The 19,734-nt window shown below is 48.6% G+C and overlaps 1 protein-coding gene across 1 annotated transcript in view; it reads left to right on the top strand.

The window, feature by feature from the left end:
* CASQ2 (calsequestrin 2) overlaps positions 1–19,734 on the top strand; it is a 32,291-nt gene that overhangs the window by 4,557 nt on the left and 8,000 nt on the right. Inside the window, exons 2-7 of the mRNA XM_030471590.1 lie at positions 8,779–8,863; positions 10,011–10,111; positions 12,637–12,748; positions 13,862–13,935; positions 14,383–14,513; positions 18,500–18,545. Coding sequence (XP_030327450.1) covers positions 8,779–8,863; positions 10,011–10,111; positions 12,637–12,748; positions 13,862–13,935; positions 14,383–14,513; positions 18,500–18,545 — 549 coding nt within the window. The remainder of the gene's footprint in view (positions 1–8,778; positions 8,864–10,010; positions 10,112–12,636; positions 12,749–13,861; positions 13,936–14,382; positions 14,514–18,499; positions 18,546–19,734) is intronic.

Genomic DNA, 19,734 nt, shown 5'->3' with positions numbered 1-19,734 from the left:
CTCTCATCTCTGAATGTCCTAAAATATTGGCATAGTTCTGCCTTCCAGAAGGCCAGCTCCTATCTCTAGGAATCATGTAGCAAGAACAATGAGCAGTGGGCTTAGAGGCTTTGCTTTTGCACTTGAGAAGCTCTCTCCAGCAGCTGAGGTTGTCTCACTACCATAACATCTCCTCTGCTGAAACACTCAGTCCCGGCTCCCCTGCCGTTCTTCCCTTGTCATCTGTGTGCATGTATAATATCCTTAAAGAAAGGAGGCTCAGGTATTTTAGGCCCTTTAATGCAATAGTGCCCCTGGGCTGAAAACTCATGTAGAACTGCCCTAGCACAAGCCAGTCTGATTAAAGGTAAGAGCAGAGGGACGTGGTTCTCCCCTTTCCAGATGGAGTCTAGGATCAGATTCTGTAACAAAAGGGAAATTTTATCCTATGAACCTGGAAATATAAATCCATGAGATTACATTGCATGAGATCCCCCCAGTGTCCAACCACAGCCAGTAGCTACCTCTGGTGTGAGAGGGAAAGATAGATTTGGAATCCAGTAAAAGATGAGGGTTAAACTGGGTGTAAGGGCTACCTCCCAGTTCACTTGAGAGCCAGGATTTATTATCAAGTGTTAAAATTACTACAGCTTCCAGCTCAGGATGGAAAACGGTGCAAGATCAGGTGGTTTTGGAGTAGCTTCAGCCACATGGTCTTGCAGTCTCTTGAGAGTAGATGAAACCCAGGAAAAATGTTTCAAATTCAGGTCTGTGCAGTTTATCCCAGAACTTCCTGAGGACCAGCAGATGAGAGTCTAGTTTAGCCCATCTCTAGGCAGAGTGTAAATATAAACACAACCATCAATCCAAGCCCTTTCTTTAAGCACCCTTCTCTGTTTCACAGGCTCAGATTTCAGTCTTTTTCTTTGAAAATGGCCATGTTCACAAGGCAGAGCCTCAACACAATTCGCAGGGCTGGGCAGACACGTTATACAAGACATGCCCACTGAGTATCACTGAAACTGTCACGTCTCTGGGTCCCTACAGAACAAATCCTCAACATGAGAGACACACCTGACTGAATAGGTATGTGCAGAAGCCTGCAGTGCAAGTGCCTTGTACCTGTAGTAAAAGAGGAGTTTAGTGGCTTCCACTACAGATAAGTTAATGCAAAAACAAGGAAGGAAGGGAAAGGAAAGGAAAGGAAAAAAGGTGCACTGATTACTTTGCCCTCTGAGACCATATAAGTTGCTCTCAGCTCACCAACAGCCAGCAGAGCACTGATTTTCAGCAGTAGCACGCAGAAGGATTTCACTCACCGACATGCTGGTCATACAAACAAGTTACAGAGAGCTCCCCATTTCGCAGGTGGGCACATTGGCATCAAGAGACAAGTATGTGATTTGGTCTTTCTGTATAACAGTGTCAGAAACTATTTCCAAGACTGCTTTACCTGTTATTGCCCAGTTTCTTTCTTTGAAGTCCCTCCGTCAGTTCCCAGCAGTGAGTTTAGACTGGCTGCATGAGCAGCATCTAGCATAAGACCCTGCTTTCAATGCCATAATGCTCTTTGAAAAGCACCTTTCTCAGCTGCTGAGGTATGATCAGAGAGAGGTGTACTGACAGCAGTTCTTAGAGCAGTGGCTAGCTGTAATCCCAGCACCTAAAGAAAATCAAGCTGGTTTCATCCAGAGACCCAAATGTCATCTGAAGACATGGCAGACCCCTGTGAGCTTGGGTTCACTTGCTGACACAGTGCAAGGCCAAGTCTGTTTAGGCTTTGGAGTCTTTCTTGGCCCTGATATGGGGAGCTCTTCTCACTGCCCAGCAGTTGCAGACAACCTCTGTAGGTGCCATGCAAGACCTTAAGCCATATTGAGACTCCTTCTGCGTCACTCTTCCCTTCAGAAATGCATTGAGGAAGAACGCTGACAAGCCCATTCTCTTAGATCCCAGCTATCCTGATGCTAGCCAGCTTTCCAAACAAGTGCCGGAGGGGTTACCAGTGCCTTCCTGCTGTGCTGATTCCCAGGATGCAGGGTGTCACTCTTGTATAATTAGGTGCCTTTGCCCTGAGTGGGGGACCTCAAAAGGACTAGCTGGAGCTCACACTCGCCTACTCAGTGGACATGTGTGGCGTTTGTAGTTATCATTCCATCTTCTCCGCCCCGGACCTTGACATTTCCCAGGAGCCTGGGGCAACTGCTGCTCTGTGAGGATGACTGGGTACAGTGGGCCATGCTGAGCTCACCCACCATGACCTTAATCCAGAGCTCAGTCTGCCAGTGTCCTTCATCTAAACCCACACTAAACAAAGCCTGTGACTGCCCTTCCTTCATGCCTGCTTCATTTGTGGGGAGAATGGAAAGGGGAGAGGATAATTCTCTTTAAACACCCAAGAGGGGGAAGAGCTATTTAAGCGCAAAGCCTAAGGACAAATGGGCTATGAATAAAACAAGTCTGGAAACTAGGAAGTCCCTTATCACCAGAGGAGGAAGACAACAAGGGGAGAACAATCCAATGAGTTTAAAATGGACATTGACCAGTTTGTGGCAGAGATTGAATGACACAGTCCTGGCTTTGATGACCAAAGATGTTCTTTTTCAGCCTTTGACCCTAAATAACAGGCACTCAGGTGAGGAATCCATGGCTTAGAAAGAAATGACTTAGCAAGGTCCAAGCTTGTGGGTTTTTTAATCCTTTACACATTGGGATTTACCTACATATATGAGACAAAACCTTGCCCGAGGAAATAGAGCGAGCAGCAACAGGGAATAACTCAATTCCCAGGGTGGCCACTGAGCAGGCAGTGCCTCGGGATGGCCAGTGCTCCCATCCAAGCAGTGCTGATGGTGCTCATTCCTGCATGTTCTCTGACACAGCTCTGGTGAAGGCCAGCTGCCGTACATGACACCTACTCTTTCTGGGAACCCTGTCCGGCCCTGGCAGGAGATGCACCTCTGACACCTTGGACCCTATGCAAAGGGGGCTGTGTCTTTTTAAAGCTTCCCTCAGTTCTTATTTCTCTCTGCTCACTCCTTGGGTAAAAGGCCTTTCTTGTCTCAAGGACCCACTCCATTCCCCCAGGGCATCCCCTCAGTGACCCTTTGAGGATGCAGGATGAGGGGTCCTGGTTCTCAGCATCCTGGACTCCCCAGGGTTTCAAAGGCACTGGCTCACACCCACTAGGTCAGAAACTCAAGAAATCTGGCTTGTTCCTGGGAGCTGGAGGCGTAGGAATGACATGGGTCTGTGGAGGTGAACATACTGAATAGCAAGCATGCTTCCCTCCTCCACCATCTACTGAAAGGAGCCAGCTTGTGCCCTGCATCCATGGCAGCATCAGCCTTCAGCTGCAAATCAGCCTCTCTGAGACTGGAAAAACAACAAGACAGAGATGGCCTCAACTTTGTCAAGGACAGACCTGCGGTCTCCCTTTTGGGGCAGCTTAGCAAGGGGTGGCCCCCGGGCACTGTCCCAAAGCCCACAGCACATGCATGCACGTATACCCCGGGCTGTCCTCGGTGTGCAAGCTGCCCAGCTGAGTTGGCAAAGCATCTGTGATGCAGCGCCAGTGAGGACTGGCCAGGAACAGCGGCAGGTGGCCCCAGCACCCATGGGTGCTCAGTGGCAAGGGTTAGCTCATGGAAGGGGAGGCTGTGCTTTAGCTTACAGCTCGCTAAAATTAGGGATGCCCAGTGCAGATAAAAATACAACCCTAACTATGCAAACCCTTTAGGGAGGCAGCCAAAAAGCACATCGTGCATCTGACCAGGCTGAGTGGCTGAGCAGCAATTAAAGCCCCCGGGCGGCGTTCTTGGAGCATTACCTGCGAAAGCCACCTTTAGTGGCCACCTTTAGAGTGACCTTTGGTGTTCCATATTTGGGGACTTGCCTTTTAGTCCTGGGAGGGCAGCTTGAGCAGTAAACAGTCTCTCCGGGCAGCTCAGGTAGTGGAAAAGGGCAGGAAGGTGGAAGCAATGAGCTCTGCTCTGGTCCCTGCTGCCAGCAGGGTGGCTTCTCTAGTGGCTCAGCAGGCTTCTGCCTCTTCTCTTTGATCACCACGATGCTTCATGACCCCTAATTCACCAGCAAGAACCTGAATTGTTACTAGTGAAGTATGCAAGGGGATGCTAGAGGAGACAGCACAGCATCAGGAAGGAGAGATAATCCCCTCTGCTCTCCAACAAACTGCCCATCAGCTCGAACAACAAAGAAGCCAAACACAGCATGAAGGCATGAGTCCTGCATGAGGATTCAAAGCTTTAGGTGAAGTACCCTAGGCTTTTGCCATCGCCTACTGCTGTTTCTGAAAATAAAACCCTAACATTTTGGGATATGAAATCATCATAATTTCATCAATCAGGTTCTGACCATCAACATAGACTGCAGCTTTAAAGAAAGCAAGAGAGAAACAACAGAGAAGTGTAGGTTGCTTGAGGGACACTCCCTCGTCATCCCCAGTTGCTCTCTTCTTTGCATTGCTTGAGGCTTGTTCTTCCACTGCTGCCAGCTAGGGAAACAGAATGCTCCAATGCTTAAGAGTATTTCACTCATGGTGGCTCTCACAGATATCCTAATGTCTCCATCTCCCTGCTACCCAGTGATGAGCCTTACTGTCAGTGGGAGCTGCAGGCAGGTGCTTCTAGTGGCAAGTGGGAAGAAAATCCAGGCCAGAAATCCATAGTCACTCCCTGATGAAAACCGACCATGCTGAGACACCCACTTCTCCCACCCCCATTTGCAACCCTCTCTGCTGGATTTTGTCTGCCATTTAGCAGCAGAACTGACACCAAACGCAAGGTTTGGCACAATCCGTGTTGCCTGCAGCTGGAATAGGAGCATGGCCAGGCAGACCTGCTGCTCTATAACCTAGCATTTCAGAATGATCCTGTGGGACTTGTTAAGTCTCCTGAAAGCTTCCCAGCACCACACCTAGGCTCAGATTGGTACAGTAGGTGTGAAGCTGAGATGTTCTGGCAGGGAGTTGTTTCTTTTCATCCCCGTTATTCAGATTGCCTCTAACTGTTGACACCATCCAAGATGAGGTGGTGCTTGCTTAGTCGGTGCTACTCAAGCTTCACTTTGGGCTGGCACCTCTCACACATCCCAGGGGCCAAATTCAAGTATGGATATTATCTGAGGGAAGTGGGAGAAAGGAGGAGGGCTCCTGGGATCTTTGCTCGCACCCTCAGCCCACTCTGCTTGCCCAAAGCTCCTGTTATATCTCAGGGACTGCATGACGAGTTAGGTTCGGTTCTTCCAAGGCAGTTTCTCCCCTCCATCTCCCCAGGCAGCTGTTGAAATTAAATTACTTGTTATAGAGTCTTACACAAAGGCAAGAGCTCTGGCTGGCCAAGACTTCAAGTGATATGAATTCAAAGGGAGGAGGAGAAGGGGGAGGAGGAGGGGATGTGTTCTTACATTACAGCCGCCTCTGTCCCAAGGTCCTGAGCCAAGAGGATTGTCAAGATTAGAAACATTATCTGCATTCAAATCCCACTAGCATTATGGAATCACAAAATACTGTAAGGGGATATAGAAATTCTTGATACTGTAATGAGCAGGGGACAACTAGCCAAGCTGACGTGCCTTTGGCATACTTTATATTTCGCTGCCTTATGGGGTTCAAGTATAGGTGTGGGAATACATCCTCACCTAAGCACTGGTGAGACTCACCTGCTGCAGTGGAAAGCAAGCAAAGGTGCAAAATCCAACCCCTGAATAACTTGCACTTGGAATAGCCCCCATAGGTATTGACACACTTGCAAAGGTCTCCTGCTTCCAGGCACTTCCACAGTGGAAAGAGCTCCTCAGAGTCTGATATTGCATGAAGATTTCCCTGGTGCAAGACCCCAGTGCTCTGCAGATGGGCACAGGCTGTACCGCTCACCTCGCTATTATACATAGCATCAAAGTCCCAGGGAAGGAGGCAGGCTGCATGCTTAGCTCCATCCCCACTGTATACACGCTGTGTATATAGGAGAGTGCTGTACATGCTCTTTCCTATATACACACACTGTGGCACACCTTCCCTCAGGGTAAGCCTCTTCAGAGGAACATCCCTTGTACCCACAAGACACACACCTCCAAGAGACACCAACAGGCACACCTCCAGCATTACCGTGACCTTTCTTGAGCCCTAATGAAGTGCACACACCCACAGTCTCACACAAAGGGGCTTTCATCCCATCAGACACGCTTTCTTGACATGTTTACTCTTTCCCAGCAAGCTCCCATGCTCACAGCTACCGGCTGCACCCACTCCCCTCCCAAGAGCTACCTTGTGTATGCTGCATGCTGACACACATCACTCCTGACCAATGCCTCCGCTCTTGCAAACATCCACGCCCAGCCTCTTGTCTGTAGCAGCTGCTTCAGCTTTTCTGCACGTTCCTGAGCTGCTTCAAACACCCCCAAGAAACCCCAACCACCTCCTGTGTGAAGGAGTCCAGAACTGTTGGGCTTAAACTGGCCTGATGCTGTCTGGCACATGGCTAACATAGCTATAAGGAAGTAGCTAGATCAAGCGTGGAGTGGACTGGATATGAATGAACAGTCTTCTTCCCTTGGGCTTTCTTGTGTGTTACCTCTGGTCACAGTGCAGCCAGATGCTCAAGGTTGGCTCTGAGGAACCTCTTGCTGGTCTACACAACTGCCAACATGCAGGGACATGCTGACAGTGCCCCCAAAAGCTGATGATCCTACAGGCTCCATCCTCTTGTCCAGTAAAGGCAGACCCCCATAACGGGGAACAGAAAACAGCTTCTCTCACCATCCCCTGCTTGCAGATGTCTAGGATGCTCACAAGAGGTGTCCATCTCTCCCTGTATTATGGGGTACCACATGCTCATCAGGTTGACGGCTGTGGCCCGAGCTAGGAGATGGGATGCTAGACCAGTCAGGGCAGTGTTTAGTGCCTTATCAATGGATGCACAAACATGGAGCAGTTCAGGCTGTATTCATTGTAAGCACAAGCCCTGAATATGCAGCCTCGCCTTTATTTCAAAGCACAGGCTGAGAGCACGGAAAAAGCAGCAAGACCACCTATGTCCTGCATAACATGAGCATGGTGCCACACACATGGTGGCATGTCTCCCTAAAGACTGGCCTGGCAGCCACAGAGGGGTCAAGGTTGCTGTGATGCTGTGGTGGTTGGTGGAGAGTATGTCCTCCTGGAGGGCTTCAGGACAGACCTGGATGCACATATTTGGTGGAAGGGAGAAGACAACCATGTTCTCCATCACTCCTCTTCACCCAAGCAAGGTCCCTGAGACCTGATCCACAGGGTTTCAGGGATGCCGAAATGATTCCAATGTGATGCTGGCTCCATGACACCCCATTGTGCAGGCAATGGGGCTGCCCCATCACTTTTTCTCCCTGATGCCTTTAATTACTGCTTGCTCTCGCAGCGCCCAGGCACAGGAGGAAGCTATTTATAGCAGGGGAGCCAAGGGGCCATGTGGCCATGGGGGCAGTGCCGCTGGGTGACATTCAAACTGGCTTTGAGGCTGGGGGAGGATGCCAAAATGGATCCTGGGGGAGGGTGTTCGTCATAAATCAGCCTGCCATCTCCCTGGCCACAGCTTTTCTTATGCCCCCCCTCTATCCTCCCACCACCGAGCGCAGGCAGCTGTGCCCTAATAGGGACATTCCTGTCCTGGAGGCCCCCAACCCCTCATCCCTATTGTCCCCCTCACATCCGGCAGGGGTGGGAGGGGGGACAGCAAGAAGACCATCAGCATCAGAGGTATTCATGGAGGAGGGAGGGAGAGGGAGGAGGAGGGTGATCTTACAGCTGCTTGGTGATCTCAGAGCATCATTACAGCCTTGTTGGGTCTCTGGCGTGCTTGCAGTGGGACTAAGTCGGTCATCTGGTGAGTAAGGGGCTCATTTCCCAAGGTCACTTCATCTTTACAGAGTCCATCTGGAATTTACAGGGTCTCGGCCGTGGCCACTCCCACCACGGGGCATTTGCAGAGCGTCTCTCCTTTCCTCACATATCTATTTTCACAAAACAGGCAGGAACTTGATATGTTCAAGAGGCCCTTTCAGCAAAAATGGTGGAAAGAGGGGGCAGTGGTTTCCCAGAGCAGCGAGGAGGCAAATGCAAGCATGGATGGGATTAGACTTGTTTCTTTAGGAAAAAGAGGGGACCAGGAATGGGGGGGTGACTGAAGCCTGGGCAGGAGACATGACTTAAAGCATTTCATAAGAGAAAGGACTGCTTTTGCAAAGCCAGGAGCTCCTCTGCTTTATTTTGCTGGGTGCCTGCTTTGGCCATATATATGAAGGAAAAGTGATGCTGCCATGTCCTGCATCCCATCCAGTTTGAAGCCACTACTGCCTGGCACCAAGCACTTCCAGAGTTAAAATGTCCATGATGCCTACATGTCACACTCCACTTCAGGAGGCCACAAAGGCACAATGGAGGAGACAACTTTTGCTTTGTGTCAGTGGCAAAAGTCTTTCTCCTAGCCATATCCACTGCTTTGGTGTCCCCGATTTGGTTGGGAGCCCTCTCCTGATGCCAGAGCGTCAAACAGCAGTTAACAGCATGCAGTGTGGCCAGCAAACTCGGTGCTGCAACATAGTGGGAAGAAACCCAACCCTTTTGACCTCTGGGCAGTGTTATCTCAGCAGAGAGGCAGCATGTGATGCATCCCACCCATTGATGCTGTCTGAAAGCAAAATATGAGTCACTTGTGCCTGTAGTACCATGCTAGCAGTGCACAACACCTTTTAGCTACCCTGTGGTGTTAATGCTGCTAAGGTTGGGCTCTCTGGTTCCTCCCACAGCTGGCAGCTCAGGTCCTGGAGCCCAAGAGCATTGGCTTCGGGATGGTTGACTCCAAGAAGGATGCCAAACTTGCCAAGAAGTTAGGTAAGTCCCATGTCTGGTATCTCTGGAATAGCTTGGAGAGGGGTGTGGGAGTGATGCCCAGCAGCCAGCCCAGTAAAGGACAGCCAAATCCTTGTCACCAGGATGGGGAGGGTGATGGTGGTAGTTACATACTGGCCAGCCCAACATGGGCAGGATCAAATGGGGAGAGGATGGGCGCAAAAGCTTTCTGGCTGAGAGCACCAAAACCAAACCAAACCAAGTGAAAAAGAAAGCCCGTTCATGCCGTAGTGATGACAAAGGAAGCTCACCACTTGCTGAGCAGATACTGTAAATAGGTGCCATGGACTAACTCCATGCTTTTCCTACAGAGAGACAGGTCTGACACAGCAGCGCAGAACCGAAACCCATGGGGAAATCAGATAGGCCCCCAAATGTCACCACCCCATAGCAAAATAGTTTTCTTTCCTAAATTAAAGGCTCTGTGTGCTGGTGGAAGCTAAACTAAAGCTGAGAGCTTCTCCTTCTCCAAGAAGGAACAAACTAGCACTCACCTTGGCCCATGGTGCCCTGCCATCATGGACTGTGGGAGCTCAGTGCTGTTGATTTTGGAGCCTCCATCGAGATGCTGTGGCACCCAGCCGTCAGCTCAGTTATATACCTTGCAAATCTGCTAGCCTGCCGTCTGTGGCATCTCTGTCATAGGTTTCAAACCCTTTTGCCAAGGCTAGCTAAGCCTCGGAGAGTTTGAAACTCGCTTTGGCTTTCAGGTCACTGTTCATGTTCACATAGCCTTCTCTGGGCAGAGAGCACAACCTGCACCACAATCCATTTTCCATCTAGTGACAGGTTGTTAAGATTTGGGATGTCAGTTGGAGCCCAGTATTATTTACTGCAAGATAGACCAGCAAAACCAAGGTACAGAACTTTTCCAGCTGAGGCCAAACTGTGACCTGAACAACAAGTTCCACATTTGGGAAGAAGCCATGGCATGTTCTGGCTGAGGTCTGTCCCTTGTGCCATGAAACATCAGTCAGGAGACTGCTCAAATTGGTTTTAACTCGACCAACACTGCGAATCGGCAATTGCGTGTTCCAGAAGTCGTTGCTGGAACAACAAGCAAGATATTCTGTAGTAGAAATGCTTTTAGGGATGTGTTAACCACATTATGTTTCCCATCTCCTTTCAGGCTTGGTTGAAGAGGGAAGTCTCTATGTCTTTAAGGAAGAGCGGTTGATTGAATTTGATGGGGAACTGGCCACAGATGTCTTGGTGGAATTCCTCTTGGATGTAAGCACAGATAAGATAGATAAAGCCTCTCTGAGAAGCCCTTGCAAATACTTACTTTGCTAAAAAACATGGCTTTATCTTTATTTGAAATTCCATCCCTGTTTGCTAACACACCGGTAGAGATGACATTTGCCAGCTTCCCAAATACTTGTCTGACCATGAGTTCCCAGGAAAGAAGGTACCTTTATATGCTGCCAACCTCTTATATCTTAATGATGCTCTGCTCTCTTTTCTGTTTATGGTGTATTTGACTAGAATCAAGCAACTATCCCACATAACTGAGTGGTAGTCACGCACCTCAACAAGCTGGCCTACAAACACTTTGCCATTTGCAAAATCTCACACTTCTTTCTTTTTAAAGAAAAGTTACTAAAAAACATACGCAGGAAGTAGCATTCTCGTAGAGCATCTAAAAAGAGCTCAATTCATTAAAAAGGTATATGCTGCAAACTATTTGCCCCTTTCTAGACACAACCACACAAGTGACGCTGTGTACTACTGCCTTTTCAGAGAACTTCCTGAATTGCACTGCCATGAGTTAGAGAAGATCAAGGCCCTAGAACTCACTTATAGAATCATAGAATAGTTAGGGTTGGAAAGGACCTCAAGATCATCCAGTTCCAACCCTCCTGCTGTGGGCAGGGACATCACACACTAAACCATGCCATCCAAGGCTCTGTCCAACATGGCCTTGAACACTGCCAGGGATAGAGTGCTCTCAGGTCATTTTGTGCATGGATACAAACACGTATTCACATTTATGCCTAAATGCAAAAAAGATGCTGACTCCCTCATTAACATGTTTCAATTCTATTTAGATTTTATTCCTAGGAAAGGCAACAGCCCAAAAACATGGTCTCTGATTTGTAGTGAAAACATTTTGAGTTCCTTGGCTTTCCATTGAGATGAAGCTCTCTTTACGAGCAGCCGTGCAATAATACAGATAAGGGAGGTAAGGTGAGTAGTGGAGCCAGAAGGATTTGTCTCCCAGAGGGGCAGGTTGCCTGTGGTGCAGGAGTGCTGGTGGGAAGAGGCATGGCCAGGGAAGAGAAACAGCTCGCTCAGTCCTTAGCTCTCCAACGGCAATGTCTGTGGCTGCGTGCATCAGGTATTGCGGCCAAAACACATGCAAGAGGCTTCAGGGACAGAAACAGGCATCTGCCCCAGCCAGGAGGGTGACAGGCAGGGCAGGGCTTTGCTGTGTGACCCCTGTGGCATTGGGATCCCTGGTTCCCATGGCTCAGGGCACTGCGGCACCAGTGAGCATGAGCACAGCACATGCTGCTGTGGACACAGCACAGGCACAGCCTCACACAAGAGCATCTGTTGCTCCTCCTCAGAGCATCTTCCTGGGAGGGTGCTGAGGCGCTGGCACAGGGTGCCCAGAGAAGCTGTGGCTGCCCCATCCCTGGCAGTGTTCAAGGCCAGGTTGGACACAGGGGCTTGGAGCAACCTGCCCTAGTGGAAGGTGTCCCTGCCCGTGGCAGGGGGCTGGAACTGGATGAGCTTTAAGGTCCTTTCCAACCCAAACCATTCTGTGATTACGTGTTTTTATGATCATCGCAAGGAGTGTGGCGTAAGGCTCTTGGTGAGGTTTTGCTTGCTGTGCTTTGTGGTCTGTCACTGAAAAGCCACGTTCTGCGAACAAAGAAGAGAGCAAGAATTTCTGTTTGTGTGTTTTCCACTCAAGAGGGATAATACCCAGCAAAGCAGGGAAGTAAAAACAAACACATCTGTGGTGCCTCAGCAGCCTGATCTCAAAGGAAAACAAATCCAGAGATTCTCCGCTCTGCTGCAGGCTGTGTAGTGGCGTGCCTGCACTTTTGTTTTCTTAGTGAAACCACACCTGATTTACACCAGTATTGCTAGGCAAAATAACCAGGCCAAATCCTTCCACCAGCAGTGGCTAGATAAAGAAAACAGAAACAAAGTCTGGATCAACCACATGCTGAAGCGGCAGATAGGTCTTCCAGCTTCCTCGTCAACACTGTGATGTGTTTAGGGCCAAAGCATGGGTTTAAGCCATTCTGCTTAGGAGAATCAGCCAGGAAAATTCACATCCAGACTTTCCACTGCTCCAAAACACTGTTTGGCCACCCTCTGGTGTGCTGGGTTTAATATTTTCCAAAAGCAAGCTTTTTGCAATGACCTCTTCCAGCAAATGACACTTGAAAACAAATACATGCAAGCTCACAGTTCTCATACCAGTCCCTTTCAACTGCTCTCCCTTCTTCTCAGCCTCACTAAAGCCAGCTGCAATTGCTACCCTCTCTCATCACAGCAGGTTCCTCAGCATCAATTTGGGTTACCCAGACCTGTCCCAGCAGAGAACCTATTAACAGCTCCCTCTGAAGGTGACCTGCACCTCTCTTCTCACATTAAGGCACAGAGCACTAAGTAGTGTTTCCAGCAGTTCAGAAACTGGGTGACCTCCTTCTTCTCGCTTAGTTTGCTAGTGACATACCCTGCCAGGCATAGGTTGGTGTTGTAAATCATTGTGTTATCAAATGCATTTGCCATGGCAGGTGCTAGAAGACCCTGTGGAGGTCATAAACAGCAAGCTGGAGCTTCAGGCCTTTGACCGAATCGATGAGGAAATCAAACTCATTGGCTACTTCAAAGGAGAAGACTCTGAACGTAAGATGAATATGTTCTTTGTGGGGCTTGGAGTCTGACTCGGCGCTCTGGGGCCTGGGCATTGGTTCTTCTGCATGAATTCTAAGGGTGTTGGGGGCATATGGCAGGATGAGGTGGGGTTGCAGGCAAATCTCTGCTCTTGCCATGCATAAGCCCATTCCTACACCAACAGCGATGACCCTTCTGCAGGGTATCTGTTGGCAAAAGAAGGAGGCGATAATCCAGGGGCTCCTGAAGTAAAGTAAGCCTACCTTACTCAGAATCAGATGAGGTTACAGTTACACTGGGTGAGGGCTTAAAAGAAGCAAAGCTCCCCCTCTTAGGAGCAGTGAGCCCAAAAGGTCAAAGAAAGAGGGAGGGAGGAAAAGGAAAAGAGGGGGACACGCATTAAATACTCATTTGGCAAACATACAGCAGCAGTAAGCAGGACATCTTAGGTCAGCGCAGCAGAGGCATTGACCTGTTTCTCCTTTCTGAACCCCTAGGCTGAAAAGAGGCTGGTCCTATGTCCTGAGGGATGTGCAACTCAAACCACCAGCTTTCACTAGTCTAGAGAAACCCTCACCAGAGACTCTCACTGACAAGCCCCAGTGGTCTCCTCTGCCAGCCCTGAGCGCTCTCCTTGCTCTCCAGGCAGTGCTGGCAGTGCATCCCACACTTGCAAGGCTTGCCTTTAGCCAAAAGACAGGTATTCCTACCTGAACAAGCAACATATCACCAGGTCTGCTGCACCACAGCAGCCCTTCCATCTCCCCTTCAGCTTTCTTGCCCACTCAAAATGGGCTTCAGGGCAGTAATAAGTATTTTGGAGAAAGGTGGGAAATACCTGTTGTAAAGAGCTCCTGCTAGGCTGAGAGCATCCTTCCTGACCCCAGATGAGGACCTGATACCAGTAACAGTAAAAACACACCTCATTCCTGCTCCCTCCTTCTGCAGCAGGCAGAGCATACATTGGTGACAGTCACCATGTCAAACTTGCAAACCCTAGAAGGGTGGAAGAAGCATAGTGCCATCATCTGATGTATTTTGCAATAGTTTTTGTTCTTCCGTGGTGTCTTCTGTGCTGATCAGCTGCCGATGAAATCTTTTCTTTGTTCCCCTTTCGCCTTTCAGATTACAAAGCATTTGAAGAAGCTGCTGAACACTTCCAGCCGTACGTCAAGTTCTTTGCCACCTTTGACAAAGGGGTAAGCATCCCGTGGACCTCCATGCGAGCTCCCAGACTCCACCACCTGATTTCCAGTAGCTCAGGTTGTTCCCAGGTTTAATATCCAGCACCAGCTTCTCGTTTTCAGTGTTCCTATAATGTGTGGTGTCCACATTTGGATTTGTCCCTGTGGCAAGATAAAAGGCCATTTTTGCAGCATGGAGGCAGGTCCTGACCTGGGTTTGGAAACCAGCCCCATTAGGTTTGCAGGAGCTTGACTCTGGCCTTGCTCTGCCTCAGTGCTTGAGACCAGTAGTGTAGAGAGCTTCAGGAGGTTTTTAACCAAGGAAAGATCCATTCATGTTTCACTGACCACCCCTGAGAGTGGATGCCCTGAGACAGAGCAAGCACCTTGACCAGGAGAGGCTCTGGATAGGCAAAGAGGCACATCAGGCTTGCTCACCTCTGACCATCTGCACTGCAACAGGTTGCCAAGAAGCTAGGTCTGAAGATAAACGAGGTGGACTTCTATGAACCGTTCATGGACGAGCCTGTGCACATCCCTGACAAGCCTTACTCAGAAGAGGAGCTGGTTGAATTTGTGAAGGAGCACAAAAGGTATGTAGCATGCAGGACACTCCTGGCCATGGGAAGCAGGTAAAGGTGTCTGGCATCACATGCTTGCCCCTCTAGAGCATCCCTCTCATTAAAAATTAGGATGACAACCACCTTTTCGTGACTTTCTGACCCAGGTTTGAGATTTTGGCTGGTCTTTTCCTACTCCCAGAGGAGCAAGTATCTGTGCTGCAATCAGAGCCCACCACCATGGGGCTGTGACAACAGAGCTTCCCTCCTCCTCTCTCAAAGAGCAGGGAGGCTTGCAGGCACTGCAGAGTGGAAACCTTGCCTTACTTGCCCATGCTTTTAATTTAGGTCTGTTCCCTCCTTCCCCAAAACAGCATCACTAATGGGTATATCGTATATCCATCTCCTGATGCCAGATACGTCCATAGGCAGGCTCCGAGCTCAGGCCAAGCTTGGAGGAACCGGGATGGAATAAGAAGCTCCTGCTGACCTCAGGCGTGGAGAGGAAGTCACTGCTGTTATGGCAGTGTTGGACTTCATGTGGTAACAGTGCTGAGCACCTGCGGTGTTTGATCAGCTCAGCAGGAGCTGTGAGTGCACCATGCTTTTTGCAACCAGGTTTATTGGACAGTTGTTTAGGGACTCAGCTACCAACAGTCTAGAAGTGACTGGAAAGGCTGATCCTGTGTAAAAGCACAGGGTTTAGTATAAGGGCACAACTACCCATGAGGTGCCGTATTTTTAGACCCTTAAAAATGCAGCACAGGGTAGTTATGGAGGCTATCTGCTGCTCCTGCAACTGCATTTCAGACCTTCAAGAGACCAGAAAAGAGTTCAAGAAAAGCAGGACCATTGATACAGTTGGGGAACCCAAAATCAGGCTGAGCTGGAGGTTTGTGCTCACACACCAAGGGTTTAGACACAAAAGATCATCTCCGGAATCCCCAAGTCACCAGACTTGGAAACAGATCTCTGCTTTTTCTGACGTATGAAGGGGTCCTCTATCTCCCATGAACTTGCAGGTCACTTTATTGATCTCCTGGACTTCCCAGCCTCAGTCCTTCCCATCTTTTTTCCTCAACCTCTTTCTATCAAGCAGCAGCATCAGGAGATGTCAAACACAGCTAAATGCCTAATGAGGCAAGCTCTCCACCAGCACAAAACTGCAGTGGGAACCCCCCAAGTCTTATGTATTTCAAGATGCTACGAGGTGCTTGGTAGGAGCGAGAGGATGGGCCATGTACTTTGCAAGTGCCGAGGCTCAGAAGGGAATTAAAAGGGGTCTCATGAAATCAGATGCCTGAAATCCCAAACCTTGGACCAAGGTGCTGCCATGGCAGGGGAAAAACCCTGGGGTGACAGTGATATGTTCCCAGAAGCTAATGCTGAATCTCACAGATTCAGGATGTAATAGGATATAATACGATGCAATATAATACAATAGACTAGAATACAATAGACTAGACTAGAATAGGATAGGATAGTATAGAACAGAACAGAATTGGACAGGATAGGTTGCACAAATACCAATTACATGGTAGTTCCTCTGCCTGCAGCAAGAGGTCTCTGGGTTAATGCTTGTTTCACATGCAGTAACGCTGGGGTTAGACACCTATCCCACACTCGACCGTGTTCTCTGTAATTGTGATATAGCTACATGGGGGCTGAATTTTGCTCCCTCTTAACTCACCTAAACCCCACTTACCCTACTCCCTACAGCACAAGGAAGTAACCAGAGTAAATCTGGAGTAACTCTGTAGCAATCAATACACTCGGGTGTGATCAAATCTTTCGGACGGAGTTTCCTTTCTCCAAGAGCTGCCCCCACAGGACGGACAGGGAAAGCGTCTTGAGAGCCAGGTACATGTAGAAGTACATAATATACGCTCACCTGATAGAATCTCCGGTTTCAGACAATCAGCAATGAGCAGACTTGCTGGGTCAAAAATTATATCCCTGATCTTCTGCTTAGGAACTATTCTTCCATTTCTATAGTCTTTTTTATATCCTTTCTATTTGGCAACTGAATTATGCATTGCATCAAAAGAGCATTTCTATTTGTTCAGTTTATACCTGCTACCTAAAAACTTCACTGGGCACCTACAAGCTCTTGTGTTGTGAGGACCAATGACCATTCCCTGTTTTACATTTGGGGTTTTTACCATCCCAATTTTCTTAGCCCACCCCCCCCCCCCCCATCCACCTTCAGTCACCTCTTTTATAAGATAAAGAGTTCTTACCTACTTAATCTCCCACTCACAGCGGTCGTTCCATACCTTCATTCACCACTGCCAAGTTTCCATGTCCCTTCTTCAGCTGTTCCATACCATTTCTGTGATGGGATGCCCAGAACCACACATACACTCACTGTAGAGGTGCATAGTATAGCTGCCTATTGCTATAATGGCATGATGTGTTCTACTCCTTAGTCATTTCCCGACTGCTTATAACCCTCTTTTTTCCTTTGGAACTGATGCTTTCTTAATTCGTGGCACTTGGGCCCTTTTCCTGAGAGTCAATAATTAATTGGAACTCATTTAGAACCCATTGTTGCACCTGTATAATCAGGGTTGCTTTTCCTACAAGTGCATTGCCTGCTATACGTCTATCTGTCATGCAGACTCTCAACTTTCAGGAGATCCCTCTGTCCCTCCTCATAGTTAGGCCTGTGTCGATTACCAAAGAATTGGATCCGACAAGTAACCACTGCTATATTCCTATTTCACATCTTTTTCAAGTTATGTGAGAAGATGTTATGCATATGAGCATGCCAAAACATATGCTGTGCTATGAATCTTCATTCCCTTTGTCTAGAAAATTGGCCATTCATCTCAACCTTTATCTTCCAATGTCATTAATCCACAGAAGGACCCCTCCTCTGATCTAACTGCAGCTCGGTTTCTCTGAGGGCCTTTAGTAAGGGACCTTGCACAATGGTCCTCTTAAGGCAGCTCACTGCATTGACCAGCATATCTTCACCTACTCATTGACTTGCTCTGGGAACTCCAGCAGACCCATGGCCATGACTTAAAGGCCACGCATCTCTTGTGCTACTGTGTCATATTCCTTCAAATGTCTGTTAATTTTACTTTTGCTGGTGGCATTGTACCCATAAGGATATTGCTCTTCCAGACCTGTGGCCCCTCAGATCCTTCAGGAACCTCTAAAACAATGCTCTTTGTTTCCATTGCCCTGGTAGTGAAGCAAACTGAAGCGACAGGTTACACATCTCACTGATGCTGACGTGCTGCTGCTCCGTTTACCAGTCTGTTCCAGGACCACATTGACCAATACTTCTCTTTGCAACAGCTCCTGGGGCTGGTCAACTAGAGAGACCTGCTCTGCTGGGGAACCTGCCTGGGCAACTCATTTTACAGTGAGCAGAGGTGTGGGAGATTACTTGTGCTTGCCTGCTATGGCTTTGTGTCCCTTGGGTGCCTCTTTAACACTCCAGTCACCTTTCAGCCTGCCAGGCTGTCTGACAAGCTTCCTGCTGTGGATGTGTCTGAAAAGATTGGCTATTCAGTTAGGATCTGACTTCTCTTCCCAGAGGTTATTCTGTCTTCTTGGTTTCAGAAGAGTTTGGAAGGATTTTTGTGGTGGAATTATGCTGGGGTAAAACCAGAAGAAAAGGGGAACAAAGCTCATTAGGAATGTCTCGGGGACTGCAAGACAAAAGTGAACAGTTCCTCTCATGCACTCAGCATGGACAGAACAATCTGCCATCTGTGGGACTAACTCGCCAGCACATCCCAGCACAGAGAAGGGTCTCATCTTCCCAAGCACAAATAGTGGCTGCAGTGACTGCAGTGAGGGCAAGGGCAGGGTTTTACCACCATAAATAAAAGCATAAGTTGACCTACTGTGCCCCCTTTGCTTGCATTCAAAACATGGTGGCTGATGACTCTGACTCCAGCCACCAACCAAACATGCCACAGTGACCTTCTCCGTGACACCATCGGCATCATGTATGACGGTGCTGGACGTGTCCTCAAAGAGCGTTTTTGTCTTCCTTTCAGGGCCACCTTGCGGAAGCTGCGCCCAGAGGACATGTTTGAGACATGGGTAAGCACACACGGGTGGGAAGCCTTGTGTCCTCTGATAGCTTCCAATAAGAAACCACTGCTCAAGAGCTCCAGTCTCTGGCTGGGCACAACATTATCTTCCCTTCCTTGCAAGAAAAGCCACTTTGCCTGCTCTGGGAAGAAGAGAAAGCCTTGGCTGTGAAGCTCAGATCTCAGATGCTTTGCTTAGCAGCAGTGGACAGCTGAGCTGGGTGCTGTTTGCTCCACAGATGGGACAGGGAAAGCTAACCAAGTGTGCCAGGTGGGTGTTGAGCTGCTTTAGTGGCTGTGATATAGCTATGGAGAGCATCCTTCCCAAGGATGATCCATCTCATCTAACTGGCATCACTGCTGGTGATGGGATGATTTCAGTGGCCTGCTCATTGTTACCAGGCATTGAAACAGGCTGCCCAGGGCAGTGCTGGAGTCACCATCCCTGGAAGTGTTCACACCCCATGTAGACAAGGCCCTCAGTGCCATGGGTTAGTGGTGGCCTTGGCAGTGCTGGGTAACGGTTGGACTTGGTGATCTTAAAGGTCTTTTCCAAGCGAGCTGATTCTATGATTCTATGATTGTATTGAACAGATGACTCATGGAAATTGTACCAGAGCAATTGTACAACTCAAAATGTAAGCGAGGGCAGGCAGTTCAGTTAATTATAGAGATTATGGAGCAAATAGTGTATTGATTGTACTTCTCACAGTGTTAGCAAGCTGCAAGTCAGAGATTGTGAAGAACTAAGCAGCAGTTTGGCACCAATCATACACAGAGGACTCTCCTTGTCTGCAAGGGTGGGGAACAGTGGATGGGTGAAAATGAAAGAAAAATCATGTATAACAAATGATCCCTCTGCTGTGAATGAGCACAATGTTAATAGCCACTCAGGGACCTTCAAATGGCAGCTGAATGCTGAAAAGCAAAGCTGAAGAGGTGTTTTATGGGTGCTAAAGAAGATGTAGTCATTCCTCCAAAAAGCTCATCACATTTATAACAGCATTCAGTTGCCTCCTTGCTTGGCTGTGGACCAGGAAATGCTGCGGGACTCCAAAGCACCAAAAACCTTGGGAGTCTCTAATACAAGACAACAGGTAATGAGGCTGAAGCAGCAGTTATGAGTCACTTAGGCATGAGAGCTTTTCATTAGGTTTGGAATCATTAGGTTTGGAAATACAAATTATGTATAGATGATG

Source organism: Strigops habroptila, chromosome 2 (assembly GCF_004027225.2).
Source record: "Strigops habroptila isolate Jane chromosome 2, bStrHab1.2.pri, whole genome shotgun sequence".
NCBI classification, from domain to species: domain Eukaryota; kingdom Metazoa; phylum Chordata; class Aves; order Psittaciformes; family Psittacidae; genus Strigops; species Strigops habroptila.
This window is presented reverse-complemented; position numbering and strand designations above follow the sequence as displayed.